This window comes from Scatophagus argus, chromosome 5 (assembly GCF_020382885.2).
Source record: "Scatophagus argus isolate fScaArg1 chromosome 5, fScaArg1.pri, whole genome shotgun sequence".
In the NCBI taxonomy this organism is placed as follows: Eukaryota; Metazoa; Chordata; class Actinopteri; family Scatophagidae; genus Scatophagus; species Scatophagus argus.
Window position 1 is genome coordinate 5,838,110 of NC_058497.1, and position 18,627 is coordinate 5,856,736.

Consider the following 18,627-nt stretch of genomic DNA (forward strand, 5'->3'; position numbering starts at 1 on the left):
CTGACTTCTCGTTAAATGTCACCGTGACAAATGATGTTTCAGTAATTTTTGTTTTGCGTGCTACTTTAAAAATAAGCAATACTAGCCAAAATGTGGTGCTCAGCGAAAGCAGCACGCAAGAAAAGCTCTTTTAACTAATGACTACAAAATCATTGCAGATAGTATCTTTACATACAAAAGTAGTAGTGATTTCTTCATCCCCATTCAGTCTCGTCCCCCAGTCTTACTGGCGTCTTCATCCACCCACTATGGGGACTGACACTGCTGCAGTACAAAGCTCATACTGGATTATTGGCTTTATTTTCCTCACATAAGCTTCCACAGTGAGGATTAGGAATACATGCAGACACACTCCATGTGTGGCCAAATAGTTTTCGTTGTCTTGTGGATTCACAAGCAAAGACATAAATGTACATTAAGCATGGCACTGAACAATACAATCTTTATTGAGTACATTTACAATCATATTTACATTTCAGCAAAGAAAATCACTACCACATATACATAAGTGTAATTTGCTGGAGACAGGCATGGTTCTCACAATTCTTGATATTTATTTTTAAAATCATGAAAGTGCACTCCTGACAGCAAGAGGAGGAAAAAAAACACAAGCAGACTATGATAAATATACCTTAGATGTTAATGTCAAATAATCAAATCAACCTGAGGCAGTACATTTTTGCTCCACACTTATTAATTCAGGATAATTGGATAATTCAGGTTTTCCTATGCTGGGCTTTCTCTGTGTTAACCAAACCTGTGTGGTCCAATAGTGAAAGTAAACTGTGATGGCTGTATTGCTGCTAAAATCAGATTGCCTCTCCTATCTTATGTCAGGTGTTCCCTCAGCATGTCTCTTTAACCTGTCAGCGTCTTTTCTGTCAGTGAACTGATGACAGCAGAGCTCTCTCTGCAGACACACTTTCTGAACCAAGTCTCTTGATTACTGTGATTCCCATCCCTGTCTACCTGTGTCCTTGCAGTTTCTCCTCAGTCCCCTCTCCTCTCTCCTGCCTCAGACTGAGGTCGTACCCAGTAGCAGTGATATGGCACTGTGGTAACATCTCCTCCAGCAGGACAATAACCAACCCAGGACTTGAAATCTGCGGCAGGGACGACACATCCAGACGGCGCAGTCCTCTGCAACACACACGCACCACACAAAACTTAGGGTTTGGTAATAATAACTATGTTATGTTGTGAGTGTTTGGGTGATTACCTGAGATTCCTGAGTGCAGCCAGACCGCCTGCAGTGATGCGTGGACAGTGAGAGATGTCCAACTCCTCGAGAGAATCCTGCAACACATGGAGCCTGGCCAGGAACCAGTCATCCACCTCAGGACATCCTCGTAACAACAGGGTCCGCAAAGATCGCTGCCCCTCTGAGGGAGGAAAAAGCAGATCAGAAACTCTGAACTTACATTCTAAGTATCATTGAATTACCATCTGAATTATCATTAATTAATGTGCCTGACAAAGAGAAACTTAGGTTACAGCATACAGTTGTGTATGCAAACGTACTGTGTCAATAAAGGCATTCAATTTAAAACAATTTTGAAAAGAAAAAACAACAAGGCTGAGTTGGAGCTCATTACCTAGGTTCCCCAGTCCCATGTAATTGATGAGTGTGTAGCTCATGTCTACTTCCTCAAGGTGTGTGTCTTTGTGATTAAGGAAGTCCCAATTAAACTTGCCCCTCTGGTCTGCACGGAACCATTCTGTCTGGCCAACAAACCTGAGCAGACAACACAGACCATCTCATGGATTCAAGGATTCAAGGAGCTTTATTGTCATTTCACACACGTAGAACATGAGTGGAACGAAATTAGTTAAGGAAACTGGATTATAGTGTCACATTTGAGACATGACTATTAAATCCTTATCTTTGCTACATTATTACAGATTGCATGCAGATATAGTGCAAAATGCAATGCTGCATACAAAACATGTAATATTTGAACAACATCAAATGCAAATATGCAGAGTCTGACAGCCAGCTGACAGCAAAAAGAAAGTTAAAGACAATCCCACATGAATTGGTTGATCACCAGAAAATCACTTATTAATGATTATTAACTATTAATACACATATTTTAAGCAACAATGCATTTTTTCTTGGGCATGTTATAAACCAAACTGTTAATTGATTTGTGGAGAAAACAAACAGAAGCTTGATTATTAACTAAAACAATCATTACTAGAAGCCCTATAATAAATTACAGTTCATACAGAAAAACAGGTAGCACAATGCCGAACGCACGCACACATAGCAGGTTCAGAAAACAGTTGCTGCGTCTTGTCATGACATTTTTAGTGGTTGTAATTAAATATGTTCTGTCTAAAGGCTTATATCTGCAGGAATTTGTGTATTTGTGTACAGTGTATCCACATGACAGATGACAGGGCAGTAACAATGAACAAGTTACTTACCGAAATCCTCCCTGCATACGCAAGATATAATACGCTGCTGCTATGTGTGGCCCATAAAACCTCTCGGTGTAACCATAGTAACTGTGGAAGACAGCAAAGAAAAGTCAGTGGAGGACAAAGAGCATCAGAAATGGACTTAAAACACCCTGTCATAGCTACCCGTTACACACACATTCAGCTCATAAGTTTTCATGATGTGCTCAGTGGTAATTGTACAGACTTTACATTAGTGCACAAATTTTTTGCAATATTGGAAAGAAATGTGTGCATTTATCAGGCATTTGACAACAGCTTTGGATCTGCCTCAGTCACACCTGAGAACAGCTGCTTTGCATGTCATTAACTTTGTTTCAGCTACCCAGCAACAGATACCACCAGCTGCTGTGCCATGGATGCACCTTCAGGTTCAAGACAGTCAGATGTTCCTTACGCATTCTTCTTCAGAATCCTCCTCCTCCTCAGCCGTGAGCTCCAGTTCAGGAACATCTCCACATCATAGAAACGCTGGGTGAGGAAGAGGAGAATCCTCTTGTGCAGAGGAGGCGGAGACATCGTGCTGGAGCTCCGAGGTCGCCTTGCCGTGATGAGGAGAGCCGACCGCTGGCAACATCTCAGCAGAGACTGTAGAGACAGAGAGAGAGAGAGAGAGCACATAGGATGCAGTAACCAGTGTCCTCAAGTTCTTGTTACTTCAAGTTTACGAAGAGAGTACTAGGAAAAAAAGACACGAGCTGTCTATAAAAACATTCCCTCCGCTGTTAGAAAAAAAATGAAAGAGGAGCTAAACTGCCCAAACAATAACTTAAAATAGCGTTTACACCACACTCCAACCGGTCAACATACTGACTTCTAACACGTTACTAACTTAACGTACGCTATCAGCGTATCATCCGAGCGTAAACGCGGTCTTCAAACTGGCTATTAGTGGACATTTACACGGATTTAATAAAATGTTTTAAATTAGACGTGTAAGTGTAGTAATTATTCGAAATCTGAAGGGTATCTCACCATAATGGGGGCAGACATGATAGCGTTGCTCAACGGAAAGTCGCGAGAGACAAAAGTTTCACCTCCGCATTTCTGCTGTTGTTCATCTTGTCAACCGCTGAGTGTCGCTCCAGCAGTACTGTCCAGATGCACCTGATGCCACCTGAGACAAACGAATGAGTGCAGCACAGAAATCCCAGCCCTGTGTACAAGCAGCCTCAGTGGAGCCCCTTCCCTTTATAAGGGACTCCCGATGAGAGGTGGCACATTGCATGGAAGTCTCTCCCACCCGTGTAGGCACGTGTTTGTGAATGAGTGAATGCTTACTGATGAAGTACTTTGAGTAGTGGGTCAGCCAGGCCTGCATAGTAAATGAACCAACTGCGTAAAACTTTAAAGGCACCATTCAAAAAAGGTAGTCCCATTACTCTCTGAAAACACAGTATAAGACCCCTCTACACTCTAAAACTGATTGGCTGGACTAAATACAAGGTATAATGTTAAATAATTAAGTTAAATAGTTAAATAAGTTATTGAATTTTGCTAAAGTTGATGAAGGTGTATTTGCATCAGTTATTTTTACAAGTAAAACAAATGAAAACAACTGAATATTTTGAATGTTATTAGAGACACTGCACAGCACTACAATTTACAACAGACTGACTGCCCAGTGTGTTGCAAATGTCATTGGAGTGTAGCGGAGTGGATTTCTGCCCAACTGGTCTTTTCAAAATCCAAAGGCTGCCAATTTGACCTCTCAAAGTTGACTTTATATTTAATAGAAATATGAGTGGCATAGCGGTAATATGTGAATTCGAATGATCTTGCTTTCAAATTGTGTGTTTCAAAATGTTCTAAAATATTTGTTTTACTATCTTTTACTAGTTGAATGCCAGCCTAGCTGTACTGATCTGGGTTTAAACTGCTGAAGGCCTGCCTGCATGTTCACGGCTATTCATATGTGAAAGTTGCCACTGTTCTTATATACAGCTGCAGAGTTCTTAGCATGGAAACTCTAAGTGAAAGGACTTGCATTTCCACCTGCTGACAGCTGACTACTGGAGTAACGCTGACCAGCATATCTGTATCTTCTCTCCTTTCTGTGTCCACACCAAAGTCAGCATTACCGCTAGTGTCTGGTCTGGAGATGGTAGACTGGCCCCAGACTATCCTGGTTCCTGGCACTCTTCTTCTTATTCCTTGTCCCTGTTTCAAGCTGGCTTCAGAAGTCATATTTAACTTCTTGTACACTTCAAATGCTATGTCCACCCTTTTGTCCACCTTCTGAGTGAAATCACTAATATTGTCATCAAATTTCTTTGTGGTGCTTGGAAGTAGAGCATTGATCAGTGCTGAGCCATCACTGCATCTCTCCTTGGTTCTGTGGATGTTTACTTATGCTTGAAGAATTTTAGCCACCTCTGATGTGTATGATGCTTCCCACTGTCACGAGACTCTTTGAAGTCACACTGCCTGTTCTGGCGTGACATGAAGAAACGTGAGAACAGCTGGCAGTTATCTTTCAGCACCTTCTCCTTAGAGCTGGCCCCGCATGCTCTAAATGTTGTTCAACATTCATCTTCATTTCAGAGCCCCTTCATGAATGACTGGAACAGCTCTTTTTTGGTGTTCTGCTGGTAATATATGTCAACAACCCCCAGTGTTACAACCGAAATAAACATGTTTACAGACTGGTACAAATTGGTTTTGGTCTAAATAATTTTACTATTCATTTCATTCCAACTGTATGGGTGAATTTTTATATTAAAAAAATCATACACCCATTGAAATAATTTTAAACCTTCAAGTTATGTATAATCAAGGGAGGAGTCACTTTGAGTGACAGGTAGCCACTCAGATAAATCAACATTGACCTCTCAGCTGTTCGTGGTAATGCTGACTTCTGGAGAATTTTTCTTGCAAATATTGGAAAAATGATGTTGTATATGTGTGTTATATATCAGTAAGATGCTGAAAATCTGTCTTTTCATACATTTACATGAGCTTAAATCTGATATGAGGCTTAAATGTGTGCTGTTTGTAACTCTTGTATAAATATGCAGCCCATTTCCAGGTGCTTTTATTTTCAGTTTTTCAGATTAGTTTATCACAATGTGTAATTGTTACACTCTTCAACTCAACACAACTCTGCTGACCTAAACTGAACACAATAGACACATTTTTGCACTCAATTTTCAAACTTTTAGACTAATATTAAAATGCTCATTTGGTTGTTATAATATATTTAAGAATTCTGATTAATCTTGCTGACTCTGATGTAAGAGATAATTGGTGGTAGATGGTGTTGATTAGTGCGATGCTGCACATTCACTCGTGATTGAATGACCACTTACTGATCAGAGAATCAAGTCATGGCTTAAGACAGTAATGTTTTCTCCCTATCTCAATAATGAGATCTACCTGGCAACTGATCTATGAACTGGCCAGCAAAGATGCCTAAAACAGAAGAAGACAAGATTTTCCACAGGTATGTCAGACTTAGCTATTCTCTTCCTATCTCCAACCATTTTCATTAATTCTTAACGCACTTTATATGTATTTATTATTTCTTCTGCACCTTCTGTATCCCTCAAACCTCCACCCATGACCTCAGATCCTTCCGTTTCAGCCACAGTTCAAGACACCACCATAAATCTACAACAATCAGCAAGAATCACAGGCTAGGGAAACAGTATAGAATACATTGTGTTGAGGAGAACTGATCTTGGAGACAAAGATTCATCTACCTTAATCATAGATAACGTTGCTCTGTAACTTCTGGACTTGTACACCATCAGCCTAAAAGATGGTCAGACATCAGTGATGATCACAAGTTGTTTCTGCTGTGCCCAAGTGCCCAAAAAATCATGTACTACAGATATAACTATCACAATAACATTACTCATATCTTAAAAGGATAATAGTGTCATCGATATCACTGTCATTTCTGTGCATGAAGTACAAAGCTGGAGTCCAGGTGCACTTAGCTGAGCATATAGACTGGAAGTAGAGGGAAACGGCGACCCCTCTAAACTCATCAGTTAACACACTGCATCTCATTGCTTAATCTGTACACAAACAGAAATATTAAAACTACACTTTGTGGTTTTATGGTGGTGTTATGGACTGGGACCAGTTTCTGGGACCAGTCCGTATCAGCTGGGAGCTGATAGGAGACTGCATCGACTGTAAATTCAAAAAGCACAAGCAGGTGGAAGAATTACATACACTGTATTTTAGTTTTATTCCTGACATTTTGTTGCTATATGTGTGTGCATAAAAGTGAACAGCAACTTTTTCAACTTTAAGTGTTCTGTTGTTATATTTGGAGTTATTATTACAACACTATTATTATACTATTACACTATAAAAATTACACTAATTTTTATGGTGTCATGCACTGTTTTATACTTATATATGCAATTTTATATACTTTCACATGCACTGCAATGTGGATTATCCACATTCTATCAGACCCAGTGGATGGAACTCTGTGTTATAAAGCATCACATTCTAGAACTGTCATTCTCTGGAATCAGAAACAACTTTAGGTTCACCTCAGCAGATCGTAGTTGAAAACACTTCGAGCAAGTTGTCTCACAGTTCACTCGCGTTTTGCCGACTGAAAATCGAACACAGCGATGTTTAACCGTAAACTGAAGGTATGTGTCATAGGTGCACACCATTTGAGTAGTTTCTACACACTCTTGGACCTTGTTAATGTTGTTGTTGAAGTTAATTCTGACATCTCTCTGGCCTCACAGATAAATGTGTTGTAGTTTTTGTTGTGAGGCCGGCTTACGTAGGCAAAGAAGACCGATGATTTTCATTTGTTATCTTGTATCTTGTTCCTTTTTCCACTTTGTGAACAGAAAAATAAAATCTCTCCTGAAAATATTGAAGGAGATCAAGGCGGACAATGTTCCAGCTTCTGTGGAAGGTAAGAAAGTTGTTTCTGAACGTAGTAAACTTCTTGACACAGAGACACCAGTATGATGTAAGGTACTGAACTACGTAGTAATACATTGAAAGGATGATTTTATATATGTTTATTGTTTGTTCCACTTTACAACATGATTTAATCTAACACTACAGCCTTGAGTGGAGTGAAGTCCTCTATGACAATGTCAATAGCAAATTAAATGGCTTGCAAATGCAGGATTTTATGGGGCCGTTCACAACATACTTGACGTGTTTCTGACTTCTCATCAGTCAGCTTTAGAAGGGAAGTATTTCAGATGCCATGTCATTGTGAAAGTCAGTGACCTGAGAGGCCTGTGCAGTGACCTGTAATTTGCTTCCAACAACTTGATCCAAATATAGTATAATAATAAGAACTGGAAAGTGTATGAAAAAGTGAAAGAAATTTACAAAGAAATGAAAAGGAAACAAAGGAAAATCTCACATGTTCTAAATTGACGTGTAAAAGTAACAGCTTTACATGTACATATAATGTGTGTGTGTGTGTGTGTGCGTGAGACATTAGTTTAATAATTATTTTTCAGGGCCAACAAACAGCAGAGAGGAAGCTGGGTTTTGGTTGGTCTCCATATAATGTTTAACCACATTACACTCTGTGTATTGCTTTAAGTTTCCTTTTGTTTTACCAACATATATTTTTAAGGTCAACATACAAATGACATCACCAGCTAAGCTGACTAATTGATAAAATGCTTAAAATGTGTGCAAGTACGTGTCTTATATTTAGAGTACGTGTTAAAGAGAATGGAGACGTGAAATGTGATTCTTTTTCAAGCATTGTCTCTGTTTGGAGTATATGTCAAGTTCTCATAACAATGTTTCTTGATTTGTTTAGAGCCATGATCGACGTTATTAATACCTAATATTTAGGTATTATATAAGTTATTAATAACATTTGTTTCACACATCAGCTGACAGTAAAATAACCACATCATGTTCCTGTGTATGACCAGAGTTGCCATCGCAGAAGCTCCTGCAGTGAAGGGCCCTGTGGAGAACCACAAAGGAAAGACTGATTGGTTGAACAGACTCTTTGGTCATCTACTGGTATGTTTCACAGGAAGTGCTTCACAGAATCATTTTAGAGGCTTGTAACATTTGTACTTGGACACAAAACATGCTTGACACAGTTTATTCTTATTTTTGTTTTTGCCCTTCAGCAAAACAACAGAAGTCCATCAAAGTCTGTCACACAGCCCTGCAGTCAGACACAGAGGTAAGGGATTCTGTCATGTGAGCTGGATGGTCAGCTTCATCAGCATCAGAAGACTCACTGGGAATTTAAGTCCTTATCCTGGAAAAACACTGCATATTCCTTTAAGGAGGTGATTTCTCTACAATCCAAAACTAAGCCAACAGTAGAATAAACAGTTGTGTTTGTGCACAGAGTGGCCTCCTCGGAGGGTCCCCCTATACCTCCACCTGAGAACCAGCAAACAAAGAAGAAGAAGAAGAAGACTTTCTGGAGACTGTTTAGCTGCTGCAGGGTATGTTTCACACAAAGTGTCAGCACTTCACATTAACCAAGTGTTAACTAGCCTGGACTTGAATGTTGTCTTATCAATTGTTAATTCTAGTTCATCTCACTGTTGACTCTGTGTTATTGAACCATTTGAACTGGTTTTACCTCCAACAGAAAAAACATAGCGCTGCTCCAGTTACTGAAGATGAAGCTCAGCAGAAGACTCCTCGGAAAACTGACAGAAGGTACGAGACTCAGTTCACATTCATTTCATAGAATCAGTGTTGCCTCCGCTGTGCATTTAGTCACCGGTGCAGTTCTTTGCTACAAATCTGTGTTTTATTTTCCCATTATTATAATTCTACTCTGATATGAAGATTAATATGACTTCTTCTGTTTACTTTTCCTGTTTTCACAATGCTGTCCAGTCAATGAAACCAGATTACAAACTCAATAGAAACATCTTCTTTGTTCCACTTAGTTGCAGCCCTACTAAAACTCAAGATGGGACCCAACAGCCCAACACCTCTATCCAAGCTGACCCAGTGGTGGAGTTAAAAGAAGACAAGGCCCCACTGGAAAAAGTTCACGAGGAGAACAAGAGAGCAGATACCCTGCTGCCTCATCTGCTTCCCGTTCCTGGCCCCGCAAAAAGGCAAGTAAACTATTCTCACTTAAGAGAATAAGAGATAATTCATAGCTTTATAAGGGACATCAAAATGCTAAAAATTGATCAGCTAAAGCCAGGACATTTTTGTGTTACATTACCTCAGTATGCCAAACTCTGGACCAGGAAAAAAAAACCTCTAAACAATCTTTTACAGCTGCAGTTTAGTATGCACAAGAAGTGTCAAGGGCTCGTATGTCCGAGAGCTATCTTGCAGCAGCTGACACTAGTGTGTTTGTAGTACTGAACGGTCTATCACCACGTAAAGTGTGAATTTGTAACACTGTTTAAGATTGAAAGGCTTACATTTTCATCACTGGCAGTTAGTTTGGTAATGTAAAAGTCATGTAGTCAGGAGAAAGTAACTGCATATGATAATTCTGCAATTTCCCAGCCTGGGATCAATAAAGTACATCTATCTATCTATCTATCTATCTATCTATCTATCTATCTATCTATCTATCTATCTAATTTTCTGCAGGCTGTACAGTAACAGTGCAGACCTGGTTTGAGATATTTCCATTCAGTTTTTACCAACACTATCTGTGTCACATAAAATGTGTTTCTTTCACTTAACACTGCATTGACTTGACATTAATTCCCTGGAGGCTTGTGTCAAACTTAACCATAATCTCTACCTACCTAACACCGACCTTGGCCCCAATTTTAAACCAGGTAATAGTTTATGATGTGGGGATCTCTTGTTTGTCCCCCCAAAGGACGGTGAACATCAATAGTACTATGTGAACCAATTAAAAGCTTTCACAGCCTTTTGCTGGTCTTGCCCATTGACCTTGTTAGTGTGTGTGTCTCGTATGCAGGACCAACAAGCATAAATCCTGTCATCATGGCACCTTCATTGGTGCCACACAGGCGGTGAACCCTCAGAAGCTCTGCGGTCAACGTATCTGCTGGCTTGGGTGAGTAAGTCTGCACACACACACACAGAGAGAGAGAGAGACACAAAAAACAAACAAGCTGAGAAATATTTTTTCAAGAATATGGATATTGGAAAATGTCAATTTTCCAGAATGACCTGATTTGTTTTTAGAAATACAAATATATATTGCAGCTTTTTCTCCTTTTTTGAATGAATCCGTGAGCTAAAATGAAAAGACAACTACATATTAAAGACCGTGATGCATGATATGACTTGTTGTGTATGTGCATCAGGCTTCCCAATCCTGGCCACTTCTGCTATATGAACTCCAGCCTCCAGAGCCTGCTCACACTGTCAGAGTTCGTCAGAGATATCAGCTCCCAGGAGGAGGTGTGGAGTTTGTCTCCTCAGGCTCAGCTGATAAGGTACAGCAGCCAGCCACACACATTATCAGTGCTACACACTGCATTATCAGTTATCAGTTTCTCCCTGTACCTGGAGACCAAATTAAAAATAAAAAACACCATTCTCCTTCTCCCTTTCCAGGAGTTTTATGAACATTGTAAGATGCTGCAGCTCAAGAAATCCAAACCACAAACTCCGGCTCCTTTGCATGTTGAAGAGGGCCGTCTCCATTGAGGCTCCTGAATTTAGGGACAACAGCCAGAAAGTGAGTAAGCTGGTGTTCATGGTGTAATGAACGGTTTCACTGTCTTCTGTTTGCTTGTTGTCTGTGCATCAAATCAAATCTGTGTTGCTGTGTGTTCAGGATGCCCATGAGTTCTTAACAACCATCCTGGAACAAATGAGGAGTCTGCATCCACTGCTACAGGAAGTCGCAGCCTCAGTGGGAAAAACATATAGCTGCCCTGTGAAGAGTAACCTTGAGTTCAAAATGCTGAACACCAGGACATGCAAAAGGTGAAACCATAAAGAATAACGTGCAGCCTGTGGTCGCAGGCCAAACATTTTATTTTGTCTTTAAAGGGTCACTTCACCCAAATCAGAACAAAAAACATGTTTTCTCTTTTGTCACTAAAAGTATTGAGCCACGCAAATAGTTTTATTTTCATGTAATTAGATCTTGAGATTTTCACATGTGAAACATCTTTCCTTACCTACAATAAGGATGAATGAAATTTCATAAAGCTTCGTAAAGCGTCTGTTTTGATAAACTGACCTGCTCTAGTTGCCTCCAGCGGGAGGCCTTCTTTTTACATTGCATTTCAATTCGTATCATCCTTTTAATGTCCAGGTGTGGTGCTCAGTCCATCAGAGAGGAGACGTTCACCAGCCTGTCTCTGAACCTTCTACCTGGAGCTTCAACACAGCAGTTGCTCCAGGAATACCAGATGGCAAGAAACTTGTGTTCTCACCATTCTCATCAACACTGACTATTATGAAGCATGAAACCAATCAATTGACCAATCAAACAAACATTTCACACTGCTGATTTTTGTGTGGATGTGCAGTTGGTTTGATACACACAAGTGACAGCATGTTGTCCCTGCAGGAGACAGAGCTGGAGTATAATTGTGAATGTGGCAGCAACACATCAGGCCAGCGGTCCACCTTCCTGACCCTGCCTAGGTGAGTTAAACGGGCTATGTAAAAACAAATCATGTTTACATTTTCACCTGCAAATAGTTGCAGATCCAGGCTGCAAATGGTTCCTATTCTATCAGTCCAACAAGTCATGCATTCATTTTCTTTATTTCCTGTCTACAGATTCTTTGTGTTACACCTCAGACGATTCACGTTCACTCAGCTCCTGGAGGTGGTGAAGCTGCACATACCCGTCCTCCTCTATAGGGAGCTGATAGTGCCCTCCAGCCAGGTAAGACAATCACACACCTGACAACAACCAAAGCGTAAACGTGTGGACTGTGTGTGTGTGTGTGTGTGTGTGTGGGAGGAGGAGAAACTAACTGTTGTTGTCTGTGTTTCTTCTAAGGCTGAGGGATGGTACAGCCTGCTTAGTGTCATTAGCCATTTAGGCATCAGCACCAGTTCAGGTGAGATATTCAAATACTGAAGTTTGTGTAAGACTTTGCTGTTTGATTTAGTGAGAACTTTTGGTGTATTTTTCTGCCTTTTGAAAAATGACTTTTTCACTGATGTAAATATATGTCAAACTTTCAGGCTCGTAAAATCATTCATGAATTTTATTACTCTGAATCACTCTGGTTGATTGAATCAGTATGAGTGACAAGGAGACTTCCTCACATTAATAACCGTGATTCCTCTCCTGTTAGGGCACTACATCAGCAGTGGACTGCATCCACATGATGACCAGGATAGCTCAGGTGACCACTGGCTTACATATAATGATGCCATGGTCACAGAGAGCACCGGTGAAGCCATTTGTAATACACTTCAGGAATCATCCTACATCCTTTTTTACCAAAGACAGGTACGACAGCAACACTGTGACACCCTCCACTGAAGTCAAATGCATATCATACAAGCTCTGATGCTGTTTAAATCTAGAGACCTGCCAGACTCAAGACAAAAATCATTTGCACCTAAGCTATCATGGACTATCATTAACAAATATATTCATTAATTCCTTATCTGTTGTGGGCCTGCAGCTGGTGAAGGAGAATTGAAGGTTCAGGACACACCCCTGACCTGGAGCAGCATGAGGTTCCCCAGCCTTCGGGAGGAAGGTGTCATGAGAGTCATGATTCTCTCAAAGCTTTTACCTTTTCCTCGCCACTGTTGCCTCTGGCTTTGTCCAAGTCCGAACTCAACAGCGTACATCAGTCTGACACTGTAAGTAACATATTTACCATCATAACGTGGGGATGAGCTGCTCTTCCTGGCTGGCTCTCTGAATAAATATTATTGTCAGTGAAAGAAAATCAAGTCAAAGCTTTGACTGAGAAGAGCAATCACTGGCAGAGATTAAAAATATACATTTATTTATTCTTATACATTGTTGTTAATGTTGTGGATTATGTATTTTCTCAATTGACAATAGACATTTCCATCTTGCTTTCTATATTGACAACTTGCATTGAAGCCAAACACATATCATACAGACTCCGATGCTGTTCAAATTTAGCTTACAAATAGTTTGTGTGTCTGTTTTTAGGTGTTGGCCAGTCTGAAAAACAACCAGGAGCAGAGAGTAAAGAGTTTGTCCATCAGAGATTGGCCTGTTTTTCCAAGTATGATGTGTCAATAAAAATACATTGTGTATTCCACTTCTCACAGTCCTATTACTCTACAATATTGATTTAACAAAACATATAAAGCAAGATGAGATTCATGATCCATGAAATACAGGTGAGGCCAGAGACAGACAGGAAAGGACTAACAGAAAGAAGTTCAGTAATAAGTATAAAATAAAAGTATTCATGTTTGTAATGTTTCTGAAGGTTTCTTTGCATCAATCATTGTTGACCCTGCAGTAAACCTGAGACAAATACTGCAGTAAAATAATCATATTTAAAAAGGTATTACTTGAGAAACATTGTACATTGGTAACATTAATAATATTTAATAATATAATGACATACAATATCACATGAATTATGCTAATAAGGGAGTGGTGTTTCACTATAGTCTTCATAAGGCTCTTACTGTCATACTGTTAACACACTCCTTACCTCACTCCAAGGAGATCAGAGATTAGAAATTCGGCTTGTACAGATTTATCACTACTGAAATAATTTCATCTAAAATAGTTTAGCGTTTCATTGGTGCAAAAAATGCCCTCGACTAATTGTATCAATCAACTCCAGGTGGCAGCCTACAGCCTCAGTCTGCTGCTCATGTATGTTGGTTTATTCAGTACACCTCCAAGCATTCTCTGTGTTTTCAATTCAGTGCCACAGGGAGGGAAGACAGCTTGAAACAGACGTGTCACCGAAAAACAAGCATACCACACCAAACCTCTTTCCTTCAGTCATTACACACACACATGCATAGATGTCCCCAAGCTCTTGCACACACACACACACACACACACACACACACACACACACACACATTGAGTCAGTGAGTGTGATGTGACAGACGGCTCACACCTGCTGGTATAAACAATTATCAAATGAGATCACGGCTTGCGCTTCTCCTGTGCACTTGCAGAGCATTAACACAGGAGATGGTGAGACAAACAGAGGGATTCTGTGTATAACGGTGATCAGGTATGTTCAGTCGCTTAAACTTGGATGTGTACACGTACGAGGTAGCTACATGATAAGTAAAGTCAAGAAAACTTATTCCAATTCATTAGCTCCTTGGTATTAGTTAAGCAGATTGACGAAGGGATGGAAAGATGATGGAAAGGACAGTGAAAGAGGAAAAGCCTGTACATGAGGAGCCAGTGAAAATCACATTACTGAAGGGTTGGTTGAATGAACAGATGGACCCATGAAGTAAAAAGCGACTGGCAGAGGGAATAATTGAATTGATTAGGGAGTGGATGGTGGAATAGATGAGTTGCTTACTGGACCTGAATTTCAATGCTCCAGCAGAACGGACATTAGGTTGTCCTCATGGTGCAAGTGTGTGCAGAACACCTACAGTGTATGTGTGTGTGTGTGTGAGAGAGAGTGTGTGTTTCTTAGTGTTCATGTGTGTCTTGACTTCTGCCTACACTGAGGCTGATGATCATTGATTCTGATCTGTTGGAGCTTTAGAAATTAAGTGCTCTGCATGCAGCTGTGGTTGGGAACATCTAAAACAAATTGATCTTTATCAGGCTGAGACAACAATTGAATTTTTTATATCAGCCCCCAAGAATATTCATGTATTCAGATCAAAAGCATTTTTCTTTGAACTTCACCTTATTTATTTTTGATGGGATTTATGTTCATATCATTTATATGGATATATGTGATTTGATGCACTGTATTCATACCCCATATGTTTGTTTATACTCATTAATTATTAATTGTGCTTTAATGGACTTTTGAAATGAATCAAGCAGTGGCTTAAAGTTTTGACAAAGCACACTCTTCAAACCCATAGATGGCTATTTTGTGCACTGAAGAGGAAGCATACTCTCTGCTGAAATGTTGGCTTAAGAAAAAAAAAAAAAAGTTAATGCAGTGGCTTTACCATCTTAACATGACCAACAGTATTGTTAAAAAGCCAAGATGGCCTGTGCTAAAAGCACTGAGAGTATTAAATATTTTGTTGAAGGGTTAGGGGAAAGGAAAAGATGATATCCACAACCAGAAATCTACAAAAGCAGCAGTCCAGTTGAAACTCACCAATTAGGACTTTTTAAAAAAAAAAAAAACAGCAAACTGTGCATGTTGCGCTTCACTGATTTTCTTTCTCTTTCTCGCCTCCACAGTGAGGTCAGGAATCAGGATGAGATAAACAGGAACATGTCTAGAGCTGGTAGGCCCCTCTTTGGTGGGGTACAGTAGAGAAGAGCTGAAAAAATTTGTGAATAAATCTGCTCACTTCAGATCTTTATTGTCCCACAAGTGGAAATTCTTTTTGAATCAAGACAGTAAAAGACGATAAGATAAAAATGAAAAATTGTAGATTCTTATATTTTCTTATAAAATTCCTTTCTATGATCAATTAGTCCAAGAACTAGTCTAATGGTCAATTAAGTGAATTTTGTAGAAAAAAAGCCAAACATACTTTCCAATTCCCCAGATGTGAGGATTTGTTGCATTGTTCATTTCTTTCTTCTGTTGCTTGGAAAAAGCAGGTAAGCAGAAAACACCATCATGAGTTTTCACAGAGCTGCTTAGTGGTTCTCCTGAAAAATATGATTTATAGTAACCCATTTTTATATTTGTGAGTTGCTGCATTTCAAAGCTTCAATCTAACAGAATCCTCAGATACAGTATTTACAAGACTAGACAATTTCAGTACAGGCCTGATTCCAAAACACTTATGATGCTGCATAAAACATAAATGAAAGAGAATGTGATCATTTGCTAATCCTTTTTGATATGTCGTAGTTGAAAGTAAGTAAGTAAAGTAAGTACATTTCTTCAAGTCATTTAATTAAGTAAAATTCTGACCATCAGTAATATTTTCTAATTCCACCAGTCCACCTCCTATTTTATAGATATAGTCTACTTTTTACTTTGCTAAATTTATTTGATGACTCTAGTTATTACTTACTGTGCAGATGAGGATTATAAAAAGTTGTAATGAGTATATGAAATACAATACATTTTTATACAGTGAATTAAAAGACCCAACAGGACAGACCAAGAATAATATTCATTGTGTTGCAGTCAGCTACATCTTATACAGTTTATATACAGTTTATCTTAATAATAGTGACAATAATCTAATTATAAATAATTATACAACTATTATAGAGTGCATTTTGGCTGTGTAGTGAGTGCTTTTCATCTTTTTATTACTTTTAATGAGGTAAATTTTGATTATACTTACATACTTTTACTTCAGTGTGTTTAAATTATCATAATTATCATCTTTACTTAAAATCTTCTTCCATTACTGCGTATAGTCGATTAAAAACAGTACAAAGTCAGTATATTGAATGAACCTTCATTGATTTTTATAAATATATACTTATTGTGAATTTGATAACAGCAAAAATAATAATAATAATGCTTTAAAATGCAGTCCTCACTTTGATATAAATCCGTCATTCCCCCCACTTGCTGGCTTAAGTGTCAGTGGGACACAGTGTGGTGTACTGCTGCCTGCCAGTACACCACACTGAGCAGAAGGCTTCAACCATTATGACTAGATATACTGAGTCCGCTCATCACTATTACTGTTATTTCTCCTAACTGGGAAAAGGCAGAACTGCTTCGCAGTCTTGTTAGCAAATGAAGTCTGCCAACAAGAGTGAAGTCTCCTAATAGCTGCTCCCTTGTGGCTCTCCACGTTTTACTGTGAGTTGAGGGAAGTGATGGCCCTGTGGGAAAGCCATTAGCCACTGGTTGTCTCTCTTCTTCTTTACTCTCTGCCCCCACTTCTTCCCTCAGTTCACACACACACACATGCACAAGCCACTGCAGCATTGTCGAGACGGTTAGTGGCTGTCAGGGTTGTTTGTTTTGACCAGCTCCCATAAGGCCAATGGTGTTTATAAATCTCTTCAATCTTGACAGGAAAGCCATTAGTGGACGATCATACTGGGCCAGTTGCTTAATGCTCACGTTGAGGGACAGTCACTGAAAGGGCAACTGGGGGGCACAAAGAGCATAACGAACCAACAAAAGACTCTATTAGTGCTTTAAATTCAGACAGACGTAGGTGTTCAGATTTTGTTGGCGATGAATAGGCACAGAGTTATCATAAATTAGCCAGCTTTTGTTCGCTGAAGCTTAATGACTTAGTAACCTGTAGCCTAGCTCTCGCTGTGTCTCTCACACACTCTCACAATCTCTCTTTCACACACACGCGCACACACGCTAATTTCCATTGACAGCATTAATTACCATAGTGACGAACATCATGCCAAGCCAACCCATTGTTACACACAGCGCTCAATTATAAAGCACCATTATCTTGCAGGGAGATGTCACTCTGAACATCATGTCAACCAAAAATAGCATGAGCTGGAGCAGCATGCCACAGGATGGAGACTGTATTGACTGTTAAAATGCTGATACACCTAAATGTGGCGTTGAACACACATGTTGCACAGTGCTGTACAGAATCAAAGTCTGATTCATGTGCACACAGACACAGATGTAAACACCATCAAATGCTGCTGTTTGGAGATCAGACCCTGAATGAGCTGCTTTCAGTGTGGATGTAGGCCATTAAAATAACAGAAATAAAAGTTCCTGCTATTTGCTCCAAATACACTGATGCACACACACATTCACACTGACTCATAAAACATGTAAATTGTTCACTTTGTATTCGATTTATTGAATTAATAAGTTAATCACTGTACACAAATCCTGCACTCTGCTTGTCATGTAAAAGGAGATTTCTAAATCTCTCTGCTCCTTGTCTCTCTGGAAGACAGTGACTGTACACACTGTACGAGTACTCCCATCAGGTTGGAGAGAGTTTTCAAAGTGTCAGTTACATAGCAGCAGATGAATAATGCAGAGGAAATAAAAGGCTTTTTTCTGCACGGCAGCAACGTGAGCTGTGATACATCAGATGTAAGTTGTAAACTGATGCTAACCTCAAAATGTCTGCTTGACTTACCATCGCTGTTGTGGGGCTTTTGAATGGCTCCTTGCATCCACAACAATGATGCTCTTGTTGGGTTCGTTATGGGTTGTTTTTCACTTAACTGAG

At 39.5% G+C, this 18,627-nt stretch overlaps 2 protein-coding genes and 1 long non-coding RNA gene across 3 annotated transcripts; 2 read left to right on the forward strand and 1 right to left on the reverse strand.

The window, feature by feature from the left end:
* Positions 1-422: 422 nt before the first annotated feature.
* dmac2 (distal membrane arm assembly component 2) lies at positions 423-3,550 on the reverse strand. The gene is made up of 6 exons (XM_046388504.1): positions 3,439-3,550; positions 2,861-3,051; positions 2,431-2,511; positions 1,596-1,735; positions 1,220-1,382; positions 423-1,140 (listed from the first exon to the last, which is right to left on the reverse strand). Exons 1-6 carry the CDS (start codon positions 3,454-3,456, stop codon positions 966-968), a joined length of 768 nt encoding a protein of 255 aa, XP_046244460.1. The 5' UTR covers positions 3,457-3,550; the 3' UTR covers positions 423-965.
* Positions 3,551-8,779: 5,229 nt separating this feature from the next.
* On the forward strand, positions 8,780-9,676 carry LOC124058893. Its single transcript, XR_006843337.1, has 3 exons — positions 8,780-8,885; positions 9,035-9,105; positions 9,342-9,676. It is a non-coding gene; the product is annotated as an uncharacterized LOC124058893 (long non-coding RNA).
* Positions 9,677-10,170: 494 nt separating this feature from the next.
* LOC124058894 (ubiquitin hydrolase B-like) lies at positions 10,171-13,170 on the forward strand. The gene is made up of 9 exons (XM_046388506.1): positions 10,171-10,447; positions 10,701-10,832; positions 10,954-11,077; positions 11,177-11,328; positions 11,663-11,997; positions 12,136-12,244; positions 12,362-12,422; positions 12,663-12,820; positions 12,999-13,170. The coding sequence occupies exons 5-9, from the start codon at positions 11,906-11,908 to the stop codon at positions 13,014-13,016; spliced, it is 438 nt and encodes a 145-aa protein (XP_046244462.1). The 5' UTR covers positions 10,171-10,447; positions 10,701-10,832; positions 10,954-11,077; positions 11,177-11,328; positions 11,663-11,905; the 3' UTR covers positions 13,017-13,170.
* The last annotated feature ends 5,457 nt before the right edge of the window (positions 13,171-18,627 follow it).